Source organism: Lissotriton helveticus, chromosome 5_1, assembly GCF_964261635.1.
Source record: "Lissotriton helveticus chromosome 5_1, aLisHel1.1, whole genome shotgun sequence".
Taxonomy (NCBI): Eukaryota; Metazoa; Chordata; class Amphibia; order Caudata; family Salamandridae; genus Lissotriton; species Lissotriton helveticus.
In genome coordinates, this window is record NC_136065.1 from 2,112,863,467 (window position 1) to 2,112,879,285 (window position 15,819).

At 47.8% G+C, this 15,819-nt stretch overlaps 1 protein-coding gene across 1 annotated transcript in view; it reads right to left on the minus strand.

Moving 5' to 3' along the window:
* LOC144756388 (general transcription factor 3C polypeptide 4-like) overlaps positions 1-15,819 on the minus strand; it is a 48,645-nt gene extending 32,826 nt beyond the window's left edge. The window contains exon 1 of the mRNA XM_078646173.1: positions 15,441-15,819. Coding sequence (XP_078502299.1) covers positions 15,441-15,722 — 282 coding nt within the window. The 5' untranslated portion in view covers positions 15,723-15,819. The remainder of the gene's footprint in view (positions 1-15,440) is intronic.

Below are 15,819 nucleotides of genomic sequence, written 5' to 3' on the forward strand. Positions count from 1 at the left end.
TGCAAATCAGCTCTGACCCTGTGCCTCATGGGAACAGTCCAGTCCGAACTACCAAGCCATGTCTTTCCCAGACCGGAATCAAGCATCCAAGGACCGGTTTCTGGATATCAGCCTTCATCCGCCTGGATAGCTTGACTCCAGTGGTGTGGAGAGCCTGGGACTCACGTCTGAGCATCCCCAGCACACTCAGGGTGAAAATTGCAAAAAACACAGTTGGATAGAATGTAGAACAATGTCATACATTCACCCCAGTACAAGGATCTGGGCCTAAATCCATCGTTTTTTTGCACTCCACACCACCCTGGGTTAGACACTGGCTATATGCAAATCAGCTCTGACCCTGTGCCTCATGGGAACAGTCCAGTCCGAACTACCAAGCCATGTCTTTCCCAGACCGGAATCAAGCATCCAAGGACCGGTTTCTGGCTATCAGCCTTCATCAGCCTGGATAGCTCGACTCCAGTGGCGTGGAGAGCCTGGGACTCACGTCTGAGCATCCCCAGCACACTCAGGGTGAAAATTGCAAAAAACACAGTTGATGGATAGAATGTAGAACAATGTCATACATTCACCCCAGTACAAGGATCTGGGCCTAAATCCATCGTTTTTTTGCACTCCACACCACCCTGGGTTAGACACTGGCTATATGCAAATAAGCTCTGACCCTGTGCCTCATGGGAACAGTCCAGTCCGAACTACCAAGCCATGTCTTTCCCAGACCGGAATCAAGCATCCAAGGACCGGTTTCTGGCTATCAGCCTTCATCAGCCTGGATAGCTTGACTCCAGTGGTGTGGAGAGCCTGGGACTCACGTCTGAGCATCCCCAGCACACTCAGGGTGAAAATTGCAAAAAACACAGTTGGATAGAATGTAGAACAATGTCATACATTCACCCCAGTACAAGGATCTGGGCCTAAATCCATCGTTTTTTTGCACTCCACACCACCCTGGGTTAGACACTGGCTATATGCAAATCAGCTCTGACCCTGTGGACCAGTGGATTTTTCAAGCCTTGCACCACTTCATTAGCGCAGCACAACTTCAGCACCAATACAGCATCACCTCAGCACCACCAAAGCATCTTAGTACCCCCAAAGCATCTCAGCGCCACCTTAGTATCACTCAACACAAGCACACCACCATCTCAGCATCACTAAGCACCAGGAAAGCACCATCTAAGCACCAGCAAAACACCACCTCATCAGTGAACCACCACTGCAGCACCAACTCAGCACCACCACCGCATCATGACTCCACAACAGTACAGCAGAACCTGAGCACCACCAAAGCACAGTCAGGGCAGCACCATCTCAGCACAGCACCATCTCTGCATCAATGCACCACCAGCACAGCATAACATTAGCACAGCGCCAACACAGCAGCACTTCGGCGCCACCACATCACCACCTCCGCACAAGCACAGCAACAGAGCACCACCTCCTCCGCTTCAGAAGAGCACCACCTCCTCCACTTCAGCAGAGCACCACCTCTGCATCAGTGAAACCACACCTCAGCACCAACTCAGCACCACCTCATCAGTGTACCACCACCTAAGCACCAGCGTACCACCACCTCAGCACCAATTTAGCAGCAGAAAAAGCAATACCACTCAGTCTGAAAACAGCACTGTTATACGCGAGGTCCTTTGGCAATAAGCACTCTACTCTTATCACTGGTCGGAGCCTGATACGTAGACCATACTGAAAAGCCTTTTATAATACAGTCCAGATAACAGTGGATACAAAGCTTCAACGCTGCAGTGGTCAAGGCAGACTGAGACCTCATTGTATATGAATCCGGACCACCCGAAGCAAGATCCACTAATGATGAATGAGAAACACTGAACACTGGGATGCCCTGACACGGACTGATGCCAGCCCAAGTTGTGATAAACAGCAGTAGATGTCAAAATCATGGGTAGAGACTGCTGAAATGGCAGCAAAAACAACAGCCAACAATATCACAAGGGTTAACCAACCACAAAGGTGGATGATTTACCTTGCATGGACCCATGGGATAGGCGATGTAAATGTTCCAATGCATCACTGCTCCTTCCCAAATGTAATCACTGACAACATGTCTGGCTTTTCTCATTTAATACAATGTACATGTGAGATGGTGAGATGCACACCTTTGTACTCCTTATCTGCTCATATTGTTTGAAGGTCTGTTTAACAGCTTCAGACTCGTTCTGGCGTGCAATGCTCGATACGCGCTCCGTCCAATTGCGCATGCAAGTAAACATGAACACACGGAGACCCATTTTGATCCCCTGTCAAGCAGCACAGCCTGGTCCGTTACTCAATAGATCCAATAAATCAAATTGGTATGTGTACTCTTAGTTTTCTCTACTCTTTTTCTCCATTCTTATTCAGCATTTTTCAATTCTTTATCGATTTATTTTATCCATTTTTAACCAATTTCCAAGGAACTTCACAACCAGGAGGTCTTTCCACATATAACGACTTTATTTAAAATGTACCCAATGCATTTCGGGAAAGATTTCCCTTCGTCAGGGGTATCTATAAAAAACATTAACAGAGCACCATTAGTCTAAAATGTTTACATTACTCATTCCATACACAACAACGAGATCTCTTTAAGCTTTACACCAGTGTGTTACTTGCTGACATTTGCCTGTGCACCAAAAATGCTTACCAACATTGCTCCCTTTCACTTATGGATATTAATTCGAACTGTCATCCCTTATTAAACACTCCCGCTGTTATACTAACAAATCACATGATTCTTCACAAAAACTCTCAGTTGGACTACAGCCCCATATCTCACCCGCAACTTCTTTACTATTATCTAACATCTATAGCAATCTCTCTTACCGTGATATATGTGGCTTTAAAAACACAGATTCAGAGCCCCATCTTGCTCTGTTTACAATTTCATTCTCGTTTCAGCGAGTGCCCCAGCACGTCCCCATAGAGAGTAACTATTTCTGCTTCCCGCCATTGGTAAATGCAGTCTGGTAACGCGGATGTTAAGCTTGCTGTTCACACCTAGTTAATTGACTGCACACCTGAAATTAGTGGGAGGAGTAATAAACGGTGGCGGGAAGCAGAAACAGTTTATATAGTTACTCTCTATGGGGACGTGCTGGGGCACTCGCTGAAACGAGAATGAAATTGTAAACAGAGCAAGATGGGGCTCTGAATCTGTGTTTTTAAAGCCACATATATCACGGTAAGAGAGATTGCTATAGATGTTAGATAATAGTAAAGAAGTTGCGGGTGAGATATGGGGCTGTAGTCCAACTGAGAGTTTTTGTGAAGAATCATGTGATTTGTTAGTATAACAGCGGGAGTGTTTAATAAGGGATGACAGTTCGAATTAATATCCATAAGTAAAAGGGAGCAATGTTGGTAAGCATTTTTGGTGCACAGGCAAATGTCAGCAAGTAACACACTGGTGTAAAGCTAAAGAGATCTCGTTGTTGTGTATGGAATGAGTAATGTAAACATTTTAGACTAATGGTGCTCTGTTAATGTTTTTTATAGATACCCCTGACGAAGGGAAATCTTTCCCGAAATGCATTGGGTACATTTTAAATAAAGTCGTTATATGTGGAAAGACCTCCTGGTTGTGAAGTTCCTTGGAAATTGGTTAAAAATGGATAAAATAAATCGATAAAGAATTGAAAAATGCTGAATAAGAATGGAGAAAAAGAGTAGAGAAAACTAAGAGTACACATACCAATTTGATTTATTGGATCTATTGAGTAACGGACCAGGCTGTGCTGCTTGACAGGGGATCAAAATGGGTCTCCGTGTGTTCATGTTTTCTCATTTAATGCCTAGAAGTATTTCAGACAAAAGCTATGGAGAAGAACAATTTTGGCACCTATGACCATAATCCGTTAAGAGAGTTAAAATACTGAAGGGTGAATGGCTGCGGTGGCGTACTGATTCTCTATTTTATGGTAGGATAAACAGCAAAGAAAGACCAAGATTTAACATATGTAGCTGTTTACAATTGAGTTGTCAAAATAATAATAATAAAAATAATTGTGTCAGGTAATTTTAAACTGCCCGGTTTTAAAATATGCAAAAATTTTATTAACATAAAAACATTCTAAATTCTGATTGTAAAGTAGCATCACAGACATTATTACATTTGGTCTTCTTACCTGCGCAACTAAGCCAATGTATTAGTATTTACATATTTTACTGAAATTTGTTTAGGGTTTTTAACATTTTATACCTCATTAAGTGGTCATAATTTGGAAAAAATATATATTTAGTCTGCTTATTAAAATCTGTCAACAAAATGAATAAAATACTTCGATTCGTTAGCTGTAGTGACTTGTAGATCAAGGAGGTGGGGTATTTTTTATGTATTTCTTTTTATTTTAAAGCATACGTGATGGTGTATGTGGTAGTCCAGCGGAGAGGGTCAAGTAGGAGTAAGCATTGGGCTGAAGCAGGAGAGGGCTGCTGCAAACGGGAGGGGGTGCTGAAAAACAGGGCAAGGAGTTTACATTTAATTAACTAGACTGTTACATTTTTAAGTGGTATGGGGTATTGGGCTCGTGGTATAGAGTGAAGCATACTCAGCTGTTGAGGTAGCCCTGCTTGTGCATGATGGGGGAATGAATATTCTTTTTTGTGGAATGGAAGGTGGTGACAGTTTTTTTTGTTATTATATAGAGCAGCTGACAGACTCCGGAGGCAGCAGGGATAAAGGAGCTCAGACTCAAATGGGAATCAAAATCCATGTTGGGATTCCACATCGAAGGAGGGTGTGATAAGTGTGTTTGGGAGGGTAAGAAACAGAGGGGTTGAGAAATTGTGGTTTCTTGAGGCAAGGAAGAAGACAATTTGATTTTTATAGGAGTTGAACACTGAAGAGCCATCCAGTGGAAGATCTGGGTTGGCAGCTCAGGAATACTTGTGCCTTCTACCCCTCCTCGGGTACAGACCATCAACCAGGACTCTCCAGCCATTTCGGTCCTGGGCTCTTCTTTCAATATGACTCCAGGTGCAACCCATCTCCTTGCAGTCCGCCTCGAGGCGGAAGCACCAGGTGTTTCTTGGCCTTCCCCCTTTCTTTTCCCTTGAGGGTTCCAGGTTAGAGCTTGCCTGGTAGTGATTGATGCGGGCTTGCGGAAGGTGTGACCTACCCAACCCCAGCGTCTTTTCTTCATGAGCAGGGAGTTGGGACGTCGGCTGCCATAGTTGTTAATGATGGGGTTTGGTCAGCAGATTTGAAGGATTTTCCTCAAAGGTTGATGGTCTTGACTTTGTTGGTGTGGTCACTGTTGTCCTCCAAGTTTCTGCTCCGTACAGAAGGACAGATTTTACATTGGTGTTATAAAGCCTGATCCTGGTTTGCAGCGTTATGTCCTTGAAGCTCCAGATCTCCTTTAGCTGAATGAGGGTAGCCCTTGCTTTGCCGATTCTTGTCTTGATGTTGGCGTCCGTGCCACCCTGGTTGTCCAGGACACTGCCCAGGTAGGTGAAGGCCTCAATATCTTCCAGTGCATTGATTGTAAGAGTGACTGCAGTTGTGCTGGCCAGGTTAGTCTTGAGGATCTTTTTCCCCCCTGTGGATGTTGAGGCCAGGTTGTGTTGATGGGGCTGCAACATTGTCGGGCCTCATTTGCATCTGCAGATGGGTATGGGAGAGTAGGGCTAGATAGTCTGCAAAGTCCAGGTCGTTGAGCTGCGTCCAAAAAGTGTCAACTTTATCCCATTTCTTCTCCTTGCTGTGGATATCTTCATGATCCAGTCTATGGCCAGCAAGAAGAAAAAGGTGAAAGAAAACAATCCTGGCAGACTCAGGTCCTCACTTGGAAGGCCTCAGTGAGTTGTCCTCCATAGACAACCTTCCCTCAACTTTTCTCTACCACACACACTCACCTCACCAAGCAGTGGTGGACAATGTTCTATTTCTTGATGTTTACTTACTCTTGTTTGTAATGAGGCTCTCCCATAAACCGCTTTGACTTTCATTTGGCAGCTGTCTTTGAATGGGTTGCAGTCCACTTGATGTCCTGCTGGCGCAGCTGTTGCCAGATGTTAGGTAATCAACAGAAAAATACTTTTTAGAAGCACGAATGAGAGGAGCATTAGCTCCAACCCTATATGAATTTCCTTGAGAAAAGATTCTGGCTGCACAGAAGCTGTGTGCTTCCACTAAAAAAGGTGCTCGTTTTGCCATGTAGAAAAGCTTGTGTCGAACAGCAGGACTGAGTTTGTTATGAGGAGACATTAAATAAGGCTATAAGCCTAATCAGTTTATTATATAAAGTTATAACAAAGACAGTAGGCCTCCCTTCTTTACACTGAAAAGCTTGTTACAGTCAATAAGCCTTTACGGTCAGATTGTCTTACATTGTGTTAAAGTTCGAACAGAGATATTTTGTTATATGGAATCTCAGAACATTTTAGTTGGCGTTGGTTGAAAACGTTTTGTCAGAGGCCATAGGGACATTCTTTTAATTATGAAAAATTACTGGAGGCAGTAAGTCTGGATAATTTATTGTGTACCCCATACATTAAAGCCAACAGGACGTTAAGGGTAGGTTGATACTACACTGTTAATACCTGTAGACAGACATTTTCAAACATGGAATTACTATGTTAATTTTGTGCTTATTTCTTTTGACAAATCCTAAGGGTAGAAGAACTACACTGTGATAATCCTTGCTAGACAATCTTAGAAAGGACCCGCAAGGTCCTTTGCAATAAAAAATAAAAATACATATATTGGTCATTGGGTCAGTCCTCTTCTATCCGTTTGAGTGCCAATCATATCCTCCTTACTGTATGGGCCAACTCATTTCTACCATTGGCTCAATTGCCCTCGGAGGAACGGCATTTGTCCTGAGATCCGTAAAAAATAAATTAAAAAAAAGTGTGCTTCAGAGTCTGTGATACTTGTAGATCATTAAGTTTTCAATATTTTTCCTTTTGCAGGCCCCCTTACATTGGTTTCCTCCTCCATTTGTTTTAGAGCAACCTGAAGCTCCCCATACAGTTCTAACGGGCTGTCTACATGCATGCTGCTTATTTAGTTTGCAGTGTGCTGCACCCTGTGCAGATACCACTTCTACATAAGGCGGATAACTCTGAATGGTGCTCTTCCAGTATACAGTTTTAATGTTCCGAGATAGCCACTATGTTTAGAAGCATTATGTAGGCCACCTTGGCGCAGTACAAAGCTAAAAGCTAGTGGAGAGGTGTGGTGCAGCGGCCAGGGCAGCTGCCTTTGGAGCACAGGGTTCACGGTTCGATCCCCGGCTCCAGCTCAGCACCATGTGACTCTGGGCAATAGCTCACTTAATTTCCAAGACAGCCTTGAGACCCGTAAGGATGAGTAATTTGCGCGTTACAAATACGGATTTATATTTACAAAAAACTATGCATCACCCCACACCCTAATATGGACAGCTCAGAAGGAAGTCAACACAAAATGTGACAAACATTAGTGTCTAAGGCTGTCTTGACAACGTTGATATCACTAGACACCAATAAGTGGCCCAGCAAACAATCATGAGGGAAAGTTGGGAGACATTCATAAAACTTTCCTTTAACTGATGAAAACAGCAATATGACAGATAGTAAGCCTGGCCATCAAAATAATTGATGGGATAACGATTTGCAACCAATAGAAACGCAACAATATCAATAGGTGAGGACATCCACAGTACCACAACAGTCACAGATGTGAACCTACAACCATAACAGGTACGAAATTACATCAAAAGTATTAACCAGCAGAAAGGCAGCCTGGACAATACATAATTAGAGACCACTTGGAAAACATTAAGGCTTTGGGCGATGACAATCAAGCACTGACGAATGAACGTATTTTTGTATTAATTTAAAAAAAAATATTCATAACAATAATAAATACCTTCAAATAACAAGTATATATCTACAAATATTCCATAAAAACTACATTTCATTCACACTTCCTTAAGACGACAAACAACTAAAAATTCAGTTAATTTTCAGATAAATTGATATTCTGTGGTAGAAAAACAATACGCAGCAGCCTTTTTCGTTGTCGCCTAGCTGAAGGGGACTTGAAGCGCCGCCCATCATTTTCATTGGCTGGCATCATTTATGCTAAACGCTGGCTTCAGATTTAAAATTAGGCTTCATGGTTACTGCCCTGTCTCCTTGTGGTCCCGCCCACCCGGACTGGATCTTTTGCTCATGGCGTGATGCAGCGTCTCTTAATTAGCGCTAATAATTTTTTGCTTGTATTAGCACAATGACAACGCTCTGCAGAGGAGCCCTGCGTTGTGCGCTCTTTGTCAAAGGAGCAGCATGATGCAGTGGTAATGCCCCGGTTACTTACCGGTAATCTTCATTACTCCGAGTCCATGTCTTCCTCGCCACAGTAATATACATATGAGCCTCCGGCTCCACACAGAACTCCAAGTAAAATAAAAGAGCAGCGCTCTAGTCTCCCCTCCCTCCTCCAATATGGCCCCCGAGGCTTCATCCAATCCTATAAAAGGATACATATCAACCAGCCCAGCCTGAAAAAACCAAGCCGCAGACATGAAGCCACCACCAGGGCCGGGAGGGAAGGGAAACTATACTGTGGCGAGGAAGACATGGACTCGGAGTAATGAAGATTACCGGTAAGTAACCGGGGCATTACCTCCTCGTCCTGTCTTCCTCGCCACAGTAATATACATATGAGCCGATACCAAAGCAATCAGCTTCATGTAAGGAAAACATACCACATCATCAGTGCAGCGAAACACATGTTCAATATACAGAGGCATAACAACCCAAAAAATGGACAACCTCTCCAGGTACCCCAGCAGACAAAACAGAAGAGGCAAACGAAACAGAACCCCCACCCCCAATTTGGAGGCGGTAATGGTTCACGAAAGTATGTGGAGAAGACCATGAAGCAGCCCTGCAAACATCCTCCATAGACACCCTCTCGAAAGAAGCCCAGGAGACAGCCACCGACCTGGTGGAACGACCCTGAACAGGAAGGGAAGGAACCACAGAGACCGAAGCATAAGCCAAGAGAATGGCTTCCTTGATCCACTGACTGATCGTGGACAGGGAGGGCTTCATACCCTGACGCGACAAACCATAATTCACAAACAAGCAGTCAACCTTACAGAAGGGAGAAGTGCGAGAAATGTAAATCAGCAAGGCACGCCTAACATCAAAGAGGTGCAAAAGTGACCCCTCAGCCGAGGAGGGAACAGGACACAGAACCGGAAGAACCACCTCGGCAGACCGGTGAAAAAAAGAATTCACTTTAGGAACAAAAGTGGGATGAGGGCGCAAGACCACACGGTCCGCCAAAACCAACAAAAACGGAGCAGAACGGAGGAAAGCCCCCAACTCCCCCACACGTCTGGCAGAGGCAATCGCCACCAGAAACACCACCTTGAGAGACAAAAACTTCAGGTCCACAGACTCCAAAGGCTCGAAAGGAGCCAACTGCAAGGATCGCAAAACTAAAGGAAGGTCCCAAGGAGGAGGACACATGATAGGACGTGGTCGCTGGAAAGAAAGAGACTTAAAAGTCGAGCAACCAACGGAGAAATGGAAACCAAAGGCAGGACATGAAATGCCCGAATGGCGGCCCACTGAGCCCGAAGGGTCGAAATGGCCAAACCCAACACAAACCCATCGTTCAGAAAGTCCAGAACGCGAGCCGGATCCAAAGAATCCAACGTCAGCCCATGAACAACACACCAAGAAGCAAAATGATCCCAATGCTTGGCGTAAGACATAAGCGTAGAAGGCCTCCGGGACTGTTGAATGACACCAGCCACAGCCACCGAACAACCCTCACGTATCAGAGACCCCCTCTCAAGAGCCAGGCCCGCAGACCCAGGGAACGGAACACAGGCAGAGGAAGAATAGGACCCATCAGAGGGTACGGCACGAACGGCAAGGGCCACCCCGGAGACACAGCCAATTCCCTCAGAAGGGGAAACCAAGGGCGCCGCCGCCAACAAGGAGCAATCAGAAGCACCAACGACCCCTCCCTCATGATCTTCTGTAACACAGCAGGAAGCAGGGGAACAGGGGGAAACGCATACAGCAGACCCACCGGCCATGGGAACGAAAGGGCGTCCACCCTCCAGGCATCCTGGCAAGGCATAATCGCGCAAAAACAACGGGTCTGGGCATTGTCCCGGGAGGCAAACAGGTCCACAATCGGACACCCAAACATCATCCGCAACCACCCGAACATCCACCTCGTGAGAGACAATGATCCCATGGAAGGAAACACCCGGCTCAGACAATCCGCCACAGTGTTCTCCGCCCCAGGCAGGTAGATGGCAGACAGGGACTCCAGATGCACCTCCGCCCAAGAACCAATCCGACGAGCCAGGCAACTGAGGGAGCGAACCTCGCACCCCCCTTGATGGTTCACACAAGACATCACAACCTGATTGTCCGTCCGGATCTGCACGTGGTGACCCCGAACAAGATCCGAGAAGTCCAACAGACCCAGAAGGACGGCCTTCAGTTCCTCGTAGTTGGAGGAACACGACAAAACCGACTGAGGCCAAACCCCTTGAGTCGCCGAAACTCCCAGAGTAGCACCCCATCCCAGTAGGCCGGCATCGGTAGTGACCACGCGGGTGGGAACAATCAGAAAAGGGCGGCCCCTGGACAGATGACCCACGTCCAACCACCAACCCAGGACCACCCGAACCACCTCCGACATAGGAACCAGAACATCCATATCGAGGGAACAGGGGTCCCAATGCGATAAAATGTGGGACACCACCGGGTACAAATGGAGGCGAGCCCACGGCACCGTCAACAATGAAGCCGACATCAGACCCCGAACACGTAACCACAGGCTCACAGGACGAGAAACCCCCACCAACAGGGAACGAACAGCAGACATCAGGGACAAAACACGGGGAGGGGGCAGGAACACCATCCCCAACTGAGTCTTGAACAGAGCCCCAATGAAAGTCAATTCATGAGCTGGAACCAGGGAGGACTTCGGCACATTCACGAGGAACCCATGATGCTCCAGGACATGGCACACCATCTGGACACGCAACTCCGCCTTAGGAAGAGAAGAAGCAGAAATTAGAATGTCGTCCAGAGAAGGAAAAACACTAACTCCCTCTCCATGCAAATGTCCAATAAGAGGAGCCAGAACCTTAGTAAAGATCCGGGGAGCAGAGCAGAGCCCAAAAGGCAATACCTGGAATTGGTAATGAAGACCCCGCACACAAAACCGGAAAAACTTCCGAAAGTCCGGATGAAGAGGAACATGAAGGTAAGCATCCATCAGGTCCAGTGAAGCAAGGAAATCCCCTTGAGAGAACAGAGGAAGGATCAAGGGAAGGGAAACCATCTTGAACCGTTGGTGAGGGATGAAAAGTATTCACCCACTTCAGGTCCATCACAGGCCGAAGATCCCCTGTGCGCTTGGACACTAGGAAAAGGATCGAATACACCCCTTGCCCCAACTGATCGCTGGGCACAGGAACGATCGCCTTCTTGATCAACAGGGACGCAATGCCGTCCAAAAGTGCCAATCGTTCCACAGGATCTCTCGGGCAAGGAGTGGCCCTGAAACAGTCTGGGGGTGTCCGGGCAAATCAAAGCGCAAACCCTCTGAGACCACCTGAAGCACCCATTGGTCCGACACAGTCGCCTGCCAAGAGTCCAGGAAGCAAGTGAGCCGACCCCCAACCGGACCCACACCAGGAGCGATCCAGTCATGATTTTGAAGCGGGAGCGGAGGAGGCAGAAGCTCCGGAGAACCGGGATTTATCAAAGGAGGGAGCACCCCGGCCACGTCCCCGTCCACGAAAGGGCTGACCAGCCCGACCCCTCTTCGAGGCACCAAAAGACCGCTGAGAACCAAAGGCACGGAACCTGCCAGGACGGTCAGGAGCAAGCAGCTTACGGTCCTCCGCCGTCTTCTTCACCATGTCGGCAAGAGAGGAACCAAAAAGTTCAACCCCCGAAAAATGGATTTCCATAAGCAAGTTTTTCAGGGCAGCATCAGCCTTCCATGATTGAGCAAGGACTGGATCGTGTAAGACGAATAGGCCGCAGCCCTGATAGAAAAATTGGCAGCCGCAAAAGTGCGTTTCACAGCACTATCCACCTTACGGTCAACCGGGTCAGCAGGAGAAGAGTCCTCCGAGACAATGGACCCACGCGAAGACATGCTAGCCAACAAAGAGTCAACCTTCACGGAGGCAGGGTATTTCACAGCAAAATCCTGAAGAGGGTACCGCTTACTCAAGAAACGAGGAAAAGAACCCTTGTCCACCTCCTTCCATTCATTCTCCAGGACCTTCAAGACAGAGGAATGGAGAGGCAAAGAATCAGGCTCGGGACGACGATATTGCGAGAACAGATCGTCTTCAATAGGCACCACAGAAGCAGGGAACACCAAGTTTACGCGAATGTGGCCCAGCACCACCTTCAGGTCGGCACCTTGCACAAAGCGACCCCTGACATCAACCTCCTCCTCATTATCAGAAGCAGAATCAGCCGCAGCGCCATCAACCCTCGCCTATTTAGTAGGAGGGACAGGAACATGACCCTGCAAAGCAGCAGAAACAGCAGTATTGATCATCCGCTGCAAAATTGCCATAGAGGGAACACGCACCCCCGAACCGGAAGCCACGTCCAAAGGATCAGGATCACCAGAGGAAAGATCCACGACAGCCAGCCGTGAAAGAAAACAAACACCGGCAAAAAGCAGAACAGCCCGGTAAAATAGGACCCAAGGTAGCTAAGCAACCAACAAATCCCACCTCAACTCAGCCGAAGGCTTGAAATGCATCAGGAAGAGCCGCGCGCACCCATAAGGAAACCAACGAGGCAAGGACCGCAGCGCGTCCACCCCCGAAGGCGTCACCAGCGGCGCCGAGATCCGAAGATGCAGGAAAACCACGCCGGTGAGGCAGAAGGTAAGGGGAACAGAAAAGAAGCCTCCGGCTCCCAGAGAACCCGCACCCGGCCGCGCAACGTCCGCTCAGCAGGACGCGCGGTCGGGGAATCATAACTCAGCCTGAGCGAGACGCCGGTATGACGGAGCCCGGCGGCGGCGGTACAAAACGGCAAACAGGACACAAGTCGGCCCAGTAAAACAGCCGACAACCGCAAGGCCACGCAAGTCCGCTAAAGCAGGACACGAGGCACAAAGGCAAAAGAAGGGGGAGAAAAACCATTAAATTACCTAAATGAAAAATGTCACGACCACAACAAACAACGAAATAGAAGTCAGCACATATAACAAAAACTAACTTCCCCCAACTAAATACCACAGGATACAGGGAACCGCTAAAGCAGGAACCCAGCCCCACTCACCTGACCAGCAGGGAAGTCAAAGCACTCGGAGAAGTGCAGAAAAAAAGAACAGGCTGGGCTGGTTGATATGTATCCTTTTATAGGATTGGATGAAGCCTCGGGGGCCATATTGGAGGAGGGAGGGGAGACTAGAGCGCTGCTCTTTTATTTTACTTGGAGTTCTGTGTGGAGCCGGAGGCTCATATGTATATTACTGTGGCGAGGAAGACAGGACGAGGAGGTAATGCGCTCTTTGTGACCCCCTTGTTTTATTTGTCTCTCCCCACTCCCCTCCGAGATCTCAGTTTATTTATATGCGATTAAGTCATACAGCCCACCTGAGGCTCAACCCGTGTTCTCCAGCTCCAAAGTCAGCAGCGTTATGTTGAGCCACCTCCTTGCTTCGATTCTCTGCACCATTTGTTACAGATGCTACATGTGCCGTGTTGTTTTTAAATTATATATGCTGTACAACTTGTAAATGGCAAGGGACTAGGCAAAACCCATCATGACTGCAGTTTTTCAGGAGCAGTAGAAGTTTGCATTGCACATTTTTTTAAGTTGGCGAGAAAATGCTGCGTCATGAGCTGTCCTGGCACTGTGGCTTCAGGGCGCACTGCGCTTGTTCTCCGTGACGTCTCTGGTGTTCTTGAAAATCCTGCTAGAGTCTGCATTTTAGGCGCTCCTGTTTTCGCTGTCCTAAGGTGGTACATGGATGAACCTGCGCACCTTTTTCCAAGGTACATGCGTGGCAGGTTTTCTGCCAAAACATCACGCGTTACGGTCCATTATTCAGTGACGAAGGCTGCAATGCAATATGACACACAGTAAGTCCTTCCAGGGTTGGTTTCTTTATGTGGAGCCGCAAGGGTTTCGGGTATTTTGTTGTTTGAAAGACATAACCTACAAGTGCATTTAGCGGCAAGAATGACTTTAGAGGCCAGTTAGACACAATTGCAGATGTGGCTGGAATTAAATGTGCGCGCTTTTAACAGAGAATTCACCTCTAATCCTTTACTACTCGCCGAAAAGCGCTTCGATGGGGTAGTAAGCGCTATATAAATACAATTGCATATTCCACACTGAAAATACTGCCGGGCTGAAGGAGTAAAGTGCAGGATAGGATTAAAGAGGAGCTGTTTACCGCCCACTGTTGTGACTGAGGGGTGAGTGTGTGTGTGTGGTGGTGGTGAAAAGCATAACATCTGAGCACCACAGGGCAGCAATCTTATTACTGATTTAGTCACACTCTGCAGGAAATCAGTGCAGAGTTTTCACAAAGTCATGCAGGAGTGTGTATGTGTTAGCAGTTTTTGTGCAGTTTCGCAGTGGTACATAAGTTCCGTGGGGCGGAGTCTCTCTCTGTGTTCCGGAGGGTGCCGCCTCATCAGGGTGATAAGGCCCCCCTGTCTTCCGTCTCCAGCATGAGGTTCCCGCGCTGTACCCCAGTGGTGGCTGTCCAGGTGCGTTTCTCGTAAGACCTGGGCGCTGTACCTCCCACTGCTCTCGGGTGCTTGCTCGTCACACTTAGTTTGTCAGAGGGGTGGGTGGGGTGATTTCATGAAACTCTAAACTGCATGCAGTGTGAGTGCTGGTGTTAACTGGTCATGGGGCTTCTCCAGCTCACAGGCCCAACGGCTACGACGATCGACCCCAAGGTTAGAACAAGCATTTGCAATGTAATAGGTCTTGCATTTACGCAGTTTGAGCTATTGGCATTGTAAATGACAATGTCCTTTATTTAGGTTTTGGTTTTGAAAGCATAAATAAAAGGCATTGTCATGTGCAATGCCAATTGCTTAAACTAGCATAAATGAGAGACCTATTGCATTGCAAATGCTTGTTGACAGAGCTAACACTGAACACTGCGAAGACCTCCATGGCAACGGCGTCCTTTAGCTGATGCCATCACCAGTTACTAACCAATTGGAAGGAAAAAAAGTGACCATACCTATAAATGACATCATCACACATGGCAGCCTATGGGAAAGCTGCCATACCACAGGTGATGACATCATCAAAAGAGACCAAAGAGAAGATAGAAACGTAACGGTGTTGATATCTGAGTGACCAATAGGAAGAGAGCCATGCCAACGGCGCACGTCAAGACCAGCACTGGACAGTGTGCTGTAGGAAGGCGCAGCGCGTGCCGGGCTCACCTTCAGCGTGCAGGCCTGCTCCGGCGCGGGGACGGCCGTGCGGTGCAGCACCAGGTCGGAGGAGCTGGTGTTGATGTCGCAGATCTGCTCCAGCACCGAGACCCCGCGGCTCGTGCACACCGACACGCGGTGGTCCTCGGACCAGCGCAGCGGCTGAGGGCCGCAGGAGGGGTGCTGCAGCTTCACCGGCGGCTCCCGGCGCGTGGGGTTGAGGCGGAACCCCGCGCTGGGCGCCGGCTCCTCCTCAGGCAGCATCGGCTCGGGTTCCTCCGTGGCTGACATTTTCCCTCCGTTCCGGCGTCATAGCGTCACGGCGACAGACACACGCGCCCTCAGATATGGGCGTGGCGTGCGCGCAGCGGCCATCTTAAGTCAGGGC